General features: G+C 43.1%; 1 protein-coding gene across 2 annotated transcripts in view; it reads right to left on the bottom strand.

Annotated features, from left to right (window-relative positions):
* CHD7 (chromodomain helicase DNA binding protein 7) overlaps nucleotides 1-15,523 on the bottom strand; it is a 198,239-nt gene that overhangs the window by 113,834 nt on the left and 68,882 nt on the right. For both annotated transcript variants that reach the window (XM_036263971.1, XM_036263972.1), the window contains exon 2: nucleotides 13,661-15,499. In XM_036263971.1, coding sequence (XP_036119864.1) covers nucleotides 13,661-15,322 — 1,662 coding nt within the window. In that variant the 5' untranslated portion in view covers nucleotides 15,323-15,499. The remainder of the gene's footprint in view (nucleotides 1-13,660; nucleotides 15,500-15,523) is intronic.

The following is a 15,523-nucleotide window of genomic DNA, read 5'->3' as shown; positions in this document are numbered from 1 at the left end:
ATCAAAGGAAAGACTAGCAGGCCGGATTGCAAGCACTCTAGTAGTTCCATAATAGGAAGGGAGTGGACTCCTTCATTTCACACAGATACCGCCTACAGATTACGGTTCAATAAGATAAAATATAAAAACCCCATACGTGGTATCTGCTAAATGCATAATTTCTGATGGACATGAGATAATAACTAATAGGCTTACCGTGTTTTTCAACATCATTTTTCTTAATTCAATATATTTTAAAACTGGACAGATCCGGAAGCGGCTGGCGTGGAGCGAAGGACACGCCCGAGCCCCTGGCGCTCCCCCCCCCCCACCCCCGCACGTGTCAACCCCAGCCCCCCGCGCGGGGGCCCCCACCCCACACACCTGTAGCCTGTGGGTCGCGGGCGCGGAGATCCCTGCACGGTGCCTCCAGCAGCGCAGAGTCTGGGTGGGCGACTGGGGAGACTCGGGTCCCTGACCGCTCCGCAGCTGGGTGGACATCCGCACTGGTTTCCGGTCAAACTCGCTGACGCTGTCCCACCTGAGGTCCTTTCACCTGAGGGCCTGAGCCACCGCTCCAGTGGCCCTCCCACCCCGCGCCATTACCAGTTCTGGACAATAGATTCAAACCCCCTGCGCCCAGGAGGCCCTATTCCTCCTCGGCCTGGGATTCTGCGAACACCCCACACACACCCTCATTTAATGTGAGCCCCCCCACCCCCCCCATGTCCGCGAAAAGCACACTTTTCAGTTAGATGTGACAAGAAGAGGTCACCTCCCCCTCATGGGGAGTGGCGTGGAAGCGGCGGGACTAGGGTGTGAGGATCGCGAGAAAGACAAGGAATGAGAGGTATGGACACGTGGTGGACAAAAGGTCAGTGAGGGGGTCCATGGAAAGGGGCAGAACCCAGGATGTGGGAGGGACTTGTGAAGCCACGGTAGGAGTGTAAGAGTAGTGGGGAAAGGGGCACAGGAGGAAGGAAATGGAGAAGTACACACGAAAGAGGCGCGGCTCTAGGGAGAGGAACGCCAGCAGAAAGGCAGAGGGGCCCTCGGCTGGCGGGCAGAAGTCGGGCGACAGTGGACAAGGCTCTCCGAAGGGAGAAGGTGATTAAGAGGAGAGGTGGGGACAAATGCAGGCGGAAGGGGAAGCCAGAGCAGAGGGAGGCTCAGCACTGAGCGCTCAAGCGGGTTGGGGGTGTCAGGGAGTCCCCGCAGGGTGTAACGGGAAGGATGGAAGGCAAGTCGGGGAGCACAGGGCACACGGGGACGGGAGAGGCAGGAATATATGGAGATACGTAGCAATCAGCAAGATTAGGCAGGGAGAAGGCAACTGAAGGCGAAAACAGGTTTCAGGAGCTTCACAAAGTGTAGGGAAAGGCACAGAGAAAGGGGGAGCACAAGAAAAGATAACAGTGGAGAGAAACGGGAAAGAGACACATAACCGGATCTACTGACAGACAGACACAGTAGGGGAGGAAAAGGGGGAACCCCGATCTGGATGAGTGGAGAGTTGATGGGATGTGCATGATTAAGCTGTGATATATTGACTTGTGGCTTTATAACCTATTTAATTTAACATTTGCTGAGCTGTTTCAATTATACAGATCAGAAGGAGAGTTGTAAAACTCCTGTTTATAAGGCTTGTGCATTTTATAATTATTTGCATCACCAGATAGCTTCCATTTGTAACCCTTACTCAGCCAGATGGAGAGCCTTGTTTTAGTCAGTCATGGGCCCCTTTTCATTTCCTGAGATAACATAAGGGAGGTGATGAGGACACGAAATGATGGAGTCTGTCACTATATGACGCTTTTCCAAGGAATATTAAAAGTGTCATATGTTTTTGTTCATTAGATTCCACATATAGGTGGTGGGGGCCCAGCGGAGGTGGGCAAAGGTGGGGGTGGAAGAAATACGGGACATCCGTAATAGTGTCAACAATATAAAAAAGTGTCTCTTGGGGTTTTTTCTCTCTTAAATGGGTTTACATTTTCTTTATACCTCTTCTCTATTCAATTCACTGTTATTTTTTAAAGAAGCATAGAGATAAACCTTAATTTATTGAAAAAATTAATAAATAAAAAGGAATAACTGTAGTGTATAAAATTTGAAGATGACAAGCAAAAGGGCTTTCCTTTATATTCAAATTGGAGCAAAGATATAACTAATCTTTCCTGAACAACAAAACCACGTTCTCCAGGCTAATTCTAATAGGAGTCTCCTAACTCTAAATAATGAACTTTAAAAAATGGCAACAGTGTTATAAGTTGCATAAAAATTTTCTCCAAAACTGTAAATCTCACATACTCAAAAATCTGAATCACTTTCTTTGGCAATTTTTAAAAATTTTAGCTAGTAAATCAAACTGCAATAATCCTTTTTATCTTCTTTTGTGACTGTCTTACATTAAAGTGTATAGTTACTTATTAAAAATGGTATGATCCTCACAAGCCAACTGAGTTCAAAACTACCATCAGTGATACTCAACAGGAATCACTTACTAAACAAAAATATAATGTCATCTGAAGGAGTGTGAGAACACACATGAAAATACAGGAAGATGCTGTTAAAAACAAGGGTGAAGTCGATTACTGAATTTGTGGTTGGTTAACAGCTGTAAGTTTAAATTTATATTTAATAGACTTACTATAACTAGGTATATGTGCAGTTCAGCAGGTTAACCTCTTCATGCTGAAGGAAATATAAGTGAACCTCCCTTGCAATACAAAAATAGAGTGCCAACGCAACCTCGGCTGCTTGAAGTTTCTAAAAACTAAATGATGATATTCACCTTGATTGTAACTAGGAAGAAATTAAGACACTGAGAAAGAAGATGATATTTTATATATAATATCTCATTTCCTAGAGATTCCATTAAAAGGATTTACATTAGTGTGACAGAAATGTTTGACCCTCCCCTCACAAAAATCTTTTTTGCCCTACAGAAAATCTGATAAATTTATTTTTAAGGCATTGATATATAATGTTCTGTTTTACAAAATTAGGGAAAGTTTTTCTACTTTAAGGTAAAAGAGTAGAAAGTGAGGGTGGGGGGAATTCCAAGAGCTCATTTCAACAACTGCATTAACAGAAGTTAAAATAAAATATTTAACACTCTTTGGGGACTTACCACATGCCACACACAGTGATAAAAACTTTACAGCCATTATCTCATTTAATTCTCATAATAATCTGTGCTATTGGCATAATTATTATTCTCAGGGAACTAAGGCTCAGGGAAGGTAAGTATCCAATGGTTTGACTTAGCAAAAGTTTGAAAGACTGAGATTCAAATGCAGTTCTTGTGCCTATGAATCCCATGGTCTCACCACTCTGCATTGCCTCCTCCATCGATTGGCAGCACCCTACCCGACCACCCAGTGTGTGGCCCACAGGACAGAACAGAGGTGGGAGGCACTTAAAAAATGACAAGGGAAACATTAAATGATACAAGTAAGCTGACACTCAACACTTCCCATTAATTTAGTCTTGTAATGTAATTTATATTTAATATGAATTATGATTCTAGCATTTAACATGGCATGGTGTTGAAAAGATTTTCATTCAAGTCTTCAGTGAGAAAAACTTAGTAAAATTGATCTTATGATTTGGCTCATTTTTGCCTAAGAAAAAGTAGTCTCTAACTGGGCTTTTTTCCCCCTCCCCTTCACAAATGATACCCTAACTTAGAGACCTTATTTACATGGAAATATTGGTTTTTAACTTTCTTGCCAAAACTAAAGCTATAAGCTTTAAAGTTGGCTCTAAGGACAGACCTTTTCCAAAATGCGACTCTGGAACACTTCCTTTCTTTAGCTAAGTCTTCTACCATTATTTCAAAGTAACAGGGACACTTGGTAAACTCAGAAGCTGAGCTGACACCGAGTTGCAATGACACCTGCCCCAGTGTGGAGGATGAGTGAGCTCCATCAACATGCCCCACTTCACATGCAGAGAGAGGCTGACAAAAATGAAATACTACTAAACTCCTTACTAAATCATCACACTTTTCCCCTAAAGAATTCTCACTTGTCTCCTTTAATCTCAGGTCTGCCTCCACACACTTTAACAACTCTCCTCTATGAAAATGTCTTTGCAAGATTAGAGTGGCCAAACAGGGAGTTAGCTTAGTAGTGGGCCGGTTTAAAGCTACAAAGACACATCCTGCTTGGTTATAGCCCCAGGTCTACTTCTGCCCAGGGTTACTTACAGGTTATCTGTGGATTTACAGCAGTAACTACAGAGAATGGAGAGTAACATTTAAATGTCAAGATTAAAGTACATTCTCCATTAGTCCCCTCTGCCCACTTCTGTCAACAACCACAGTGATATTTAGCCATTCTGACTGATCATTTTGTCATGTTTTTAGCATTAACAGCAAAAACAAACACAGCATAACTGAATAATCCCACAATTTTATATGATTTTTTTTATTTAACGAGAATGTTCAGTCTGTAAGAGTCCATCAAGAAGCATGATCTAAAAATTGAACTTTAATTTCAAATATTCCTGTATTCAATAAAAACTTTAAGACTATACACAATAAAGAACATTAAAGAGTACCTTCAAAACTATAACTTCAAAAAAAGTTTCAGAGAAAGAGTGATCTAAAAGTCCTTGCCTATTCACTAGCAGGGACTTACAGCCCATCAAATGGGCGGGGGTTGGATTCTCACACTAAGGCTGCAAACCTGCTCCAGCCAACCCAGGAAGAAATAGGAAGGGTACAAGTTAGAAAGTCATTCAAGAAACTCTCAACATTTCCAACATCACTACTTGCACTTCCTCAATACTCTAACTCTTTATGCCTATGGCCAAAGCAAACAAACCAACCAAAAACTCCCAAGATCAATACCTCTGACAACAGCTTAAAACAATTGTTTTCACCTTCACACAGTAGTGTTGAAGTCTAAGAGTTCTCCTGAAATCTGTAGTACATAATTATTTCATATTAAACACAGAAGGCAGTAAAGAATAGGCCAAATGCACTATAAAGCAGATCAGAAATTTTATGCTCATTAATGAACACATTTCCATCAAATAACTGCCTGGGTAACAACTTTGATTCAATCATTAAAATAGAACGTGAGCCCTGGCCGGTTTGGCTCAGCGGTTAGAGCGTTGGCCTGCGGTCCAGAGAGACCCGGGTTCGGTTCCCACTAAGGGCGTGTACCTCGGTTGCAGTTTGTCCCCGGCCCTGGTTGGTCATGAGGGTGGCAGCCAATCGATGTGTTCCTTTCACGTCGATGTTTCTCTCTCTCTCTCTTCCTCCCACTCTATCTGAACAAAAATGGAAAAATGTCCTCGGGTAAGGATAAAAAAAAAAAAAAAAAATAGGACGTGAGAAAGCACCTTCCAGCCTTACCTGGCCATCACTCTCATCATCTAATCTAAACCAGGAAAATGCAAGCAGGATGATGAGTGCACTGGACTTATGTTGACTTCTGACTTTTTCAAATAATGCTAATTCCCTGGCATTTTGACAAGTTCCTCTCAATTTTCTACCACCACCCTAGAAGTTTCTCCTATATTTAAAAAAATGAAACTTTAGTCCTATATTTTTTTAAAAAATCAAACCTTAGTCATGGTGATGCACCATCACCTACTAAAGTTTTGCAAGGCAAAAGCACAAGTTTGCTACTGACTTCCTTCACTGATAAAAGAACTGCATTCAGTAACAAAGGAAGAATAAGGGCCATTTCTTCGTGGTTACTTACAGATTATCTATAGACTGACAGCTGTTAACTACTAAGAATGGAAAATAATATTCAGATGTCGAGATGAAGGTAAATTCTCATAGTTAGGTCTAGCAACACTTTTCCCTCTTGAGCCTCTGATCCACTTCCCAATTCTCCTTCCCCAGCTAACTACTGCACTGCAGTGCCAGAAACTGCCTTTCTAGGGGATCAATAAAATGAAGCAGCAGCAGCAGAGACAGAAAAAGATGAAAGGAAAAATGGGAGGGGAGATGCATGTGTTCAATAGTAAAAATGAAGGCTTTCTACCTTATCCTTGGAGAACCAATTTCAAGAAACAAGAATTAGTCACACAGAGACAAAGAGAGATTCTGACTTAGAGGGGAAAAAATAACTACTAAAAGTATCTAAAACCCCATGAGAAACCAAAATCCTGAAAATGGTTGTAATCTACCTTTCAGAGAAGTTGGCTATTTTTTCCTCCAAGACAACAGAAGACATTCCAGACAGCGTTCTTTGAAATCCAAAAAAATGGAACTTCACTTCACTAATTGATCTTTTCATGAATGGATATCCATACAACACACACTCCTCCAACACTATAGGTATTGTTGATATCTTAAAAAATGTGACTACTAATGCTCTGGCCAGTTTGCTCAGTGGTTCAAGTGTCGGCCCACAGACCAGAGGGTCACAGGTTTAATTCCTGGTCAAGGGCATGTACCTGCGTTGCAGGTTCAATCCCCAGCCCTGGTCAGGGTTGTGCAGGAAGCAACCAATCAATGTCTCTCTCACAACGATGTCTCACTCTCTCTCTCTTTCTTTCTCTCTCTTCTCCTCTCCTTCCCTCCCTGCCTCCCATGAGGGTACTAATACCTGTCTTAAAAGTTGACTGTCATAATCAGACTAAATAGTTTTAAATTTATTTATCTGCACAAGTTCACTTATACTCAGACTTGTTTCCAAAAAGAATTTGAAGCAAGTGGTATGGAAAAAGTCTAGCACTGCTGTTCAGTAGGGCAGCCACCAGCCTCATCCTGGTGAACACCTGGAATGCAGCTCGGCCAAGCTGATGGGCTCTGCATGGAAAACACACACTGGATTTCAAACACTGCACAACATATTTCATCAGTTAGTTTTACACGGACTGTGTTGGAATACTATCCTGGATATAATGGGATAACTAAATATATTATTAAAATTACTTTTACCAATTTCTTCTTGTTTTTTAATGTCACTACCAAAAAAATTAAAATAATAAATGTGGCTTGCACTTGTGACTCCTACTGTATTTCAATTGGACAACACTAGTCTAGAACATAGTAGGGACGGAAAGAAATGACAGCCTAAAGATTATACTGAAATAAAAACTCCCTATCCATCGCACCGAAGGCCTTTACCTCCTCACTGCCTGCCACCGTATCACCAGTCTCTGTCCTTCACATGGTGCTTGGCACATAGTGGACGCTCAAATATTTCTTTAGTGTAGTTTAACAAAGGCAACCGAGATACAAGATTAAAATGCAGTATTGAAAAGTGGCTTTGAAAGTCAATTTAAAAAACATCAAAGCCCTGGCCAGTTTGGCTCATCAGTTGAGCGTCAGCCTGCAGACCAGAGAGTCCCAGGTTTGATTCCCACTAGAAGCATGTACCACCAAAAAAAAAAAAAACACCAAAAACAAACTTCTTGTTATCCACACTATTTCTGATAGTCACAGAGAACAACATGCTTTTACAAAACAAAGGACAGTAAGAGGCAAGACTACCATTAGCATGAGGATCAGCTCACAGACCTTAGGGTGAAAGGAAAGATGGGGAATTTTTTCCTTGGTTTTGCCTCAACACTTAGTATTTTCCACTTTAACCCACTGAAACCCTGACCTCTGGCATAAACCTGCTACACTGAGGGGAAATGCAGGGAGGTGTTCATTAACCTGTACTGTACACAAATGGAGGTGGTCAGAAAAATACCTTAACGGTCTTTGTGAAAATGACAGGGTGCTGAGAGCACTCTGTCCACCAGTGAAGTCAAGAGCGATCAAGGGTGAACGCCAGGGTCGTGAACAAATAACCAGGGAATCTCCGATGCACGGAAACAATGGAGTTCTCTCCCGGTTCCTCTGTGAGCACTGGGGGGCAACCTGGTCCACGGATGTCTCACTGTGGTACCTGTTCTCCAAACAGCCCTGAATGCCATGTAGGTCACAGCGGGGTTTCCTTTACAGACACTTTGTTTTCCCCATTTCCACCAGACATCTTTAGACCTGTGAAAGTATAAGTATGTCAAGAGTGATATTTGTAGATACATCTACTTTTTACTAAAAAGGGCTTTTCCTCTACTTTCTGATCACAGTTTGCATAATGGAGGCCTGAGACACATGAACATTTCTCCATAAAATTTACTAGCTGCCAATAACTCTGCTCATATCTGGAATTCTGTATTTACTAGGTGAAAATATAGAATTCCAGTAGAATACTGAGTTTACTTGAGATTTACTAGGAAAAGGTTTTCCCAGAAAAGGCTATTTTTTAAAGAAATTCGTAAGATGTCATATAAAGACAAAGAACTGGGAAAGTTGTACCACTGACTCTTCTGGGTCTTTTTTTTTTTTTTAATCTCCTAGGGGAAATTGAGACACAGAGAAATTATTATTTATCCTCAATCTCAATGGTCCTTTAAATATTTTTTCTGCTTCTGTTCTCCTTCACCAGAACTAGATTTCAAGGCCAAATTAATGAAAGGGGCACAAAAGTATTCAACATATATATGCAATCTGAGGCCACAGTGTTGAAGTACTTCAAGACCTTGCTCATCCGAGAGTGTAATTCATAAACTGAGATATCTGTGTAGACTTTTGCGGTGGAAGTTATTCAGAAACTTGGGGATTTACCTGTAACCTGAAGGACAATCCACTTCACCAGTCTTTCTCAGGTAAACTCTTCAAATGAACAGAGAATCTGTGTTTACCTTCTAGGAGTTCTTACCTCTGTCCACTGTGCACTGAGAAACACTCCATCCTCTGCTCTCAACCACTCCTGAGGTGCTACAAAGTGTGTTCCTGCCAAAAACCTGCCAGTGCACCCCATGGACATGGGACTTGGTCTAAGCTTCCCACAATGACTCACAAGGCCCCACAGGGTCCAACCATGCAGCCTTGTCTCTCGCCCCAGCCCCTATTCCTAAGCCTTAGGCTCTTTTTCTTCCCCCTTTACCCATCTTCCTCCCAAGTTGGATGTACCCTTCACATCAGCCAAGGCATCACTTAACCCAGAACACCCTCCCAGAGCTCAGCCTCATCCACCTGAAGAACTGGGCTAGGAGCTGTTCCCAAAGCACGCAGTGCTTGTCTCTACAGTACTCTTCTCCTGTCAGATGCTTGCCTGTGCCACCTCCTCCCCCGCAACAAGATGGCTCTATGGTTCCCAATGAGCACTATACACGGAGCCTCGACATTTGATAACTGTTTCCTGAAAGCGGGAAAATTAAAATGAAGTCAAACAACTCTCACAATAGTTAACACTAAAATAAGTGCTCAAGATTATTTTTTAAACTCTGCAACAAGCAACTCTGAACATTTGTCGATGATAATGTGTCTACCATGTTAAGTACTAAAAGACATCATTGCTCATCTCACTGCCTCTAACCAGAAAAGCATATCAATCCTTATGTTAGAGACAGTGCAATCAAGGCCCTGAGGTTAAGTAACCTGCCCAAGGTCACGGGGACAGTAATCAGTTGGTGGTGCTTCTGCTCTAAAGCCTGCACTTTTCCCTTCATACTTGGGGTTCTCAGAGTGGGGCTGGGGGCTCTGAGGCCTGTGAGCTCAGACTGTTTTTATAGCGACACTGAGACGTAATTTGCCTCTCACTCTCATTCTCTCCAAATGTAAGTAGACTTTTCCAAAGGCTCATGACTTACATGCAGAAGATGTTAGAATTTGAGAACATGAAAAACAACACCATTATTGTTTTAGAAAAGTTACTTTCATTTAAAAATATTATGTTAACACAGTGGTTTATTATTTTTAAATGACTAATGAACAAATATTTCAAATTGTCCTCAGTTTAAGTTTCTAAGATAGTAAATAACAACCCATAAAACCCACATAAACAAAGCATCTTTGGAGTCCTCAATAATGTTTAAGAGTTTTATAAAGGGGTCTGAGATGCAAAAGGTTTAAGAACTATTGTCCTGATCAACTACTGAAAAAATATATATAAGCCAGGCTTTTATCTCCTATAAATTTTGTAAGTAATCAGGACAGTCTAGAGAGTCCATCAAATATGTTCACACACCACAATTAACAGTACAGACTGATGAACTCTGACCTTCCTGTTCTCATGTTTTCCTTTGTTGACTCTTCCACATAAAGTTAAATTTATCTTTAAACATACCTCGATGTGCTATATAATTTAGAAAATATCTGTTCAGAACCCATGAAACATTTTAAAAACTTAACTTCTATTTTTAAAAAGTAAACTCAAGAACAAAAGTTAAGCCTGTCTAGATGCGAGTCTGCAACGCAGCACACCAGCGTTTCGCCCTGCTCTGGCAGTTCTTCTGCCACCACTCTGTCATATATGAAATGCAAAGTAAATTTTGTAGTTCTAAAAGCAAAATATGATTAGATAGATATATCAGTGAGAGTAGAATGTGAGTTGTTCACAGGGAAAGAGAGGTTTTATGATTCTGTGATAGCATTTTGAATTACATATCATTATCCTCATCATACCTGGCAACATGGTCGGGGGTAATATTTGCACAAATCAAATTTAGTGTTTTATAACTAAGGTTATATTTCATAATATTCAACCTGTTCCTTAAAAATAAAAGTAATTTTACATCTTATTTACATAGGAAATGACATAACTATAAGTTAAGGCTTGCATTACAGGAGATCAGAAATTAAACCTAGAGAAGAATTAACATATGCATATACACCACAGGCTGGACATGATACCAGGCACATGGTATTTATTACCCCACCTGCTCTCACACCCTTTGGGATGGGTACTGTTTTCCTGATGAAGAATCTTACATTCAGACAGGTTAAGAATATTGCCCAAGAGCCCTGGACGGTTTGGCTCAGCGGTTAGAGTGTTGGCCTGCGGTCCACAGAGACCCCAGTTCAGTTCCCGCTAAGGGCATGTACCTCGGCTGTGGTTTGTCCCCAGCCCTGGTTGGGTCGTGCGGGTGGCGGCCACTTGATGTGTCCCTTTCACATCGATGTTTCTCTCTCTCTCTTCCTCTCTCTCCCTCCCGCTCTATCTGAATAAAAAATGGAAAAATGTTCTCGGGTGAGGATTAAAAAAAAGAATATTGCCCAAGGCCCCCACGCTAATGAACAGTAGAGCTGGGATTCAAACTTTTCTGACTTGAAAGTCTATGCTTTTCTCAAGACTTTATACCTCCCCCATATTATTTCCAAAACGGAGGGCTTCAAAATCTGAAGAGGATGCAAAGTTAAACAGAAATAAGAAAGCAAATGCCATGAGCAAAATCTGAAAATTCAGTTAAACTTATTTAATGAAAATACCTCAAATGTACTTTTTTACATCCCTTACTCAGTTCCAGGTTTGCCTATAATGGCGCACTTGAGAATTTGGAGCTGGAGAAAAAGGGAAATATAGTTGGTGTCTGCCAGCATCTGGCCAGGGCACAGCATACCGACACCCTCCAGCGTTCAATGACCCAACACCATGTATTTATATTCATCTTCTGAAATGCCCGTAGACATACTTGCACTCTCAACACTTGAGAAAGCTAGAGGTCAACAATTCACATCCAGAAATCAGATTATATTCATAGGGTATCTCCTTCAACCTGCGCTTGCCCTCCAGTGAAAAGAGAAGATGCTGGGACAAGGACAAATCTAGAACCACTGCTCTGAAAAGATGCCTTGCTTTAAAACACACACACACACACACACACACACACACACTAAAAACTTCCCAAGGAACAAGAGAATAATAATTCCTGGAAAGGAAGTCACATTCATTTCTGCCCTAGAAGCCACCCAAGTCCACAGACCTCAGGGACAGCACTTTGGTCAATTCTGAGGGACATCTGCTATGAAGTTAGCTAGGTTTGATCTTCTCCATTCCTTCCTTTGCCCTTGTTTTCTTGAGGCCCTCTGCTCCCAGCACCTTGTCAGACCATCTTTCTCACCTCCCCTTTCTGGTTGTTCAGGAACCACAGGTCCCAGAAGCCTTCTCCCCTGGGCAGCAGGTTAGGAAGAGACAGGAAGTGGCTCTCTGGGCAGTGAGAAGGGCAGCTCCCATTGACTTCATGGCTCCTGCTGAGTATCTACAATTGTGCCAGACATCTGAGGGTGGCTCCCCCAAATCCCTACATTTCCTGGGTCCTGAGGTCTTTTCCTGACCTCTACTTCCCCAGTCCTGTATCTCTCTCTGAAACACTCCCCCACCCCCACCCCAAATCTTCTGAATCTTCTGAGTCTCTGTTCCAAATGCCTCTCCAAGCCCTGGCCACGTAGCTCAGTTGTTTGCAGAGGTATACCAAGGTTTTGGGTTCAACCCCAGTTTGGGCACATACAAAAAATCAACCAATGAATACATAAATAAGTGAAACAACAAATCTCTCTCTCAAATCAATTAATTAAAAAATATATAAAAATAAAACAATAAATGCCTTCCCAGCTGTGAAGCCCAAAATGGCCTTGTTCCCTGACCAAACCCTTTCACTCTGACATTGTTTCAATCCCTTCAGTTTCACTCCCTAATTCCTGGTCTAAAATGTCCTCACAGGCCTAGACCACAAGTTCACAATTCATCTTCTGGCCCCTCAGACTTCCTGTGGACTGCCTAATCGATTTCACTCCCCCATTGAAGTCCAGATTCCTTAAAACAGAATGCCAGACCAGGCCCTGCCCTAAAAGCTTGACAGCCCATCATCCCTCAACCCGAAGTATCATCCTCAGTGTTCTCTCCATGGCTAAGTCCCAAATTCCAAGCGCCCTCATGCACCCCCTGGAAACTTGCCACATAATCATATGCAGTCTTTCACTCTGCTTTATATTTTCACATATTGGTCATGTTTCCTCAAGTTGATTCAAGTTCATTAAGAACAAGCATTGTGCCTAACAGCTCTAAAATCACCTACTGTACCATCCAAACTCAGAGTTGCAATCACGGTGGAAGATCAATACGCACTGTTGACTAGCACTCGGAATAACCTGTAACATAGATATTAATCTATTTTTCCCAGACCTAGGGCAAAAACACCACCAACATTTATAATGGGAAGATGTCTTTGTGAATGCTAGAGCTTAAAAGTTAATTCTGTTTGTTTATAAATTCTGTAGGATAACCAAAAACCCAGCTTACAAACAGGAAGACTCCCGTCTCAGTGCTGGGAAGCCAAGTCCCTTAGAGACCAAGTACTTCCTGTAGATTATTGTCTACTCTGATTCCTACAGTTGCAATTTAAATTCACACTAACATTCAACAATTGATAAAATAAATATTACAGAAGAACACATTTTGCAGCTTTCCAAGGAAAAAAAGTCATAATTTTCTAAAAGAGGTGGGAGGAACTACCACAAACACATAAAACTTTGCAGTTTTGTGTGTATTTTTAAAACAGAAAGGAAGAGGAGAATAGAGAGGAGGAGGAGGAAAAGACATTTGTTCTGAGTCTAGTGTCCATCTCCCTGCTGGTAGTGACAACAGACCTTGCAGGCAAGGACCTGTGCTTAGTTATCTTTGCATTCTTACCACCCAGCACAATTCCTGGGATAGGAGGATTCGAAGACTTTTGAACAGTGAATAAATGCATAAGTCAACAAGTGAGAGAGTAAATAAAGGGAGTAACAGAAAAATTAGATTCTGGGACAGCTTAACAAAATAAAATTAAGGATCTCATAATAAAAATGCTTTTCATAAAGTTTACAGGAAAATTCTATTAGATAAGTTCACTGAGTTACATTTTATACCATAAAGCAGGATCAGCGTTCCCTTACCTGAGGCACAGGCACTTTCTGCGGGGTGTTCTGGGGTGATGGGTGAAGCTGTGCCCAAGGCTGGTGATGCGGGTGTGGGGGTGAAGGCTGGTGGTGCAAGCCCGGGTGGGGTTGCATCGGAGGACACGTTGGCAACTGCTGAAAAGACGGCTGCTGACCAGGGTGCTGCTGGCCAGGAAGCAGCCGTTCCTGGATTGCTTGTGGATCTGCAAGGCCAACACCGGGACAGCCATTTGGTCTCATGTGCCCGGCCAACTCCCTCGGTGCTGAGGACATGCCCATAAACGGACGAGACTGCTGCATGTTTCTGGGGCCCATATTCCTCTGTCCAATTCCCATGGCACCAGGGGGCTGGTGAGATGGCTGAGGGTGGGGCATATTTGGATAACTGCCAACTTCCATTGGTATCCCAGCACTTCCAGGCCTGACTTGCGGAGGAGGAGTACCTGCTGGATTACTCATTGCTTTCATGGGTGACATGGGAGGTGGAGAGGCATAAGTTCCCTGAGGCTGTGAAGGATGCATAGTTTGTGTGTTCATTTGGTTAAGTGAGCCACTGGGGTGGATGGGCTGCTGGTGCATTAGTCCTTGACCACTGTTTGATGGGAATCCTACAGCATTGGGGTATCTGGGTACGGACTGATTCATTGGAGTATTATTTGTAAGGCCTAAATTTTGATTCATCCCTGTATTGTTAACTAATCCCTGATTTAGGTTACTGTAAGGATATCGAGAATACTGCCCTGAGTTGTTTATAGTAGGTGAGGGGACTGTCTGGCTCCGAGAACTAAAGTTAAGGGTTTGTGGCCTAACAGCCCCTTGTTGAGGAGGATTAGGGGAGAATCTGGGACTGTGGGCAACGGATTCTCCATGGAGAGCAGTGGGGGGGTGGTGGTGGAACTGCTGCACCGAGTGCCGTAAGGAAGGGGCCATGCTGGGGCTCTGCTGGGGCACATGGGACAAGTGGCCGGGTCCTGAGGTGGCAATAAAAGGATTTCCCTGATTGAGGCCCTCTTGACCTTGGGAAAATTGGCTCATCCTCTGCTGTGGCTGACCGTGCTGCTGCATGGAAAAATCCCCACGTGCCATATAGCTGCCCATCTGCTGCATGTGCTGAGGGTGGCCCTGTGCAGGGGGCCCCGATGGAGCCGGCTGGGGCGGCTGCGGCTGCGGCTGCTGCTGGTAGGGGGCTCGGATCTGGTCCGGTACCTGAACAGCCCGGGGGCCCCACATGGAGCCGCTGTCCACAAAAGATTGCCCGTGCCTGTCATTCTGCATGCCAGGGTAGACTCCCATCTGACCGCCACCACTGCCACTGTGAGGGACCTGAGGAACGGGAGGGGTGTGATACTGCGAGTGAGGAGACGCAAGTCCGTTCCCGGGGGCGCTGCTCATCATCCTGCTCGGCTGATCCATCAGGTGCACCTTCTGTTGTTCATACTGATTATAGTGATCGAAATGGGTCAACTTGGTTTGATTCTGATTGGTGGACGGATGATGAAGGGATGGCTGCAAAGAAGCAAAGCCCTGGTCTATCGGCATTTGCTGACCCATGGGGTTCACTGGATTTTCAGGGTAACCGCAATCTCCAAGGCCTTCGAGGCCTTCACTGAAAATATTCCCATCCTCACCAAAAAGACTCATCATTCCTGGATCCGCCATCTTCTTCCAACACACGGCTCCTTCCTCCAACTACAGCTCAGGAGCTTGTCTGTGCTTCACTTCACTGAGGTGTTTGTCCTCAAAGCCTGTAATCCTTAACTAATCTTCTTCATGTCATTCCATATTTCTTTAATTCTCTCGGACCCTGTAGTGTCAGGCAAAGTCTGGATATCAGTCCTGGAAGGGAGTGGGAGGTAGGGA

Source organism: Molossus molossus, unplaced genomic scaffold (genome assembly GCF_014108415.1).
Source record: "Molossus molossus isolate mMolMol1 unplaced genomic scaffold, mMolMol1.p scaffold_m16_p_16, whole genome shotgun sequence".
Lineage (NCBI taxonomy): Eukaryota > Metazoa > Chordata > Mammalia > Chiroptera > Molossidae > Molossus > Molossus molossus.
Note: the sequence above shows the minus strand (reverse complement) of the source record. Positions and strands in the feature narration are given on the sequence as shown.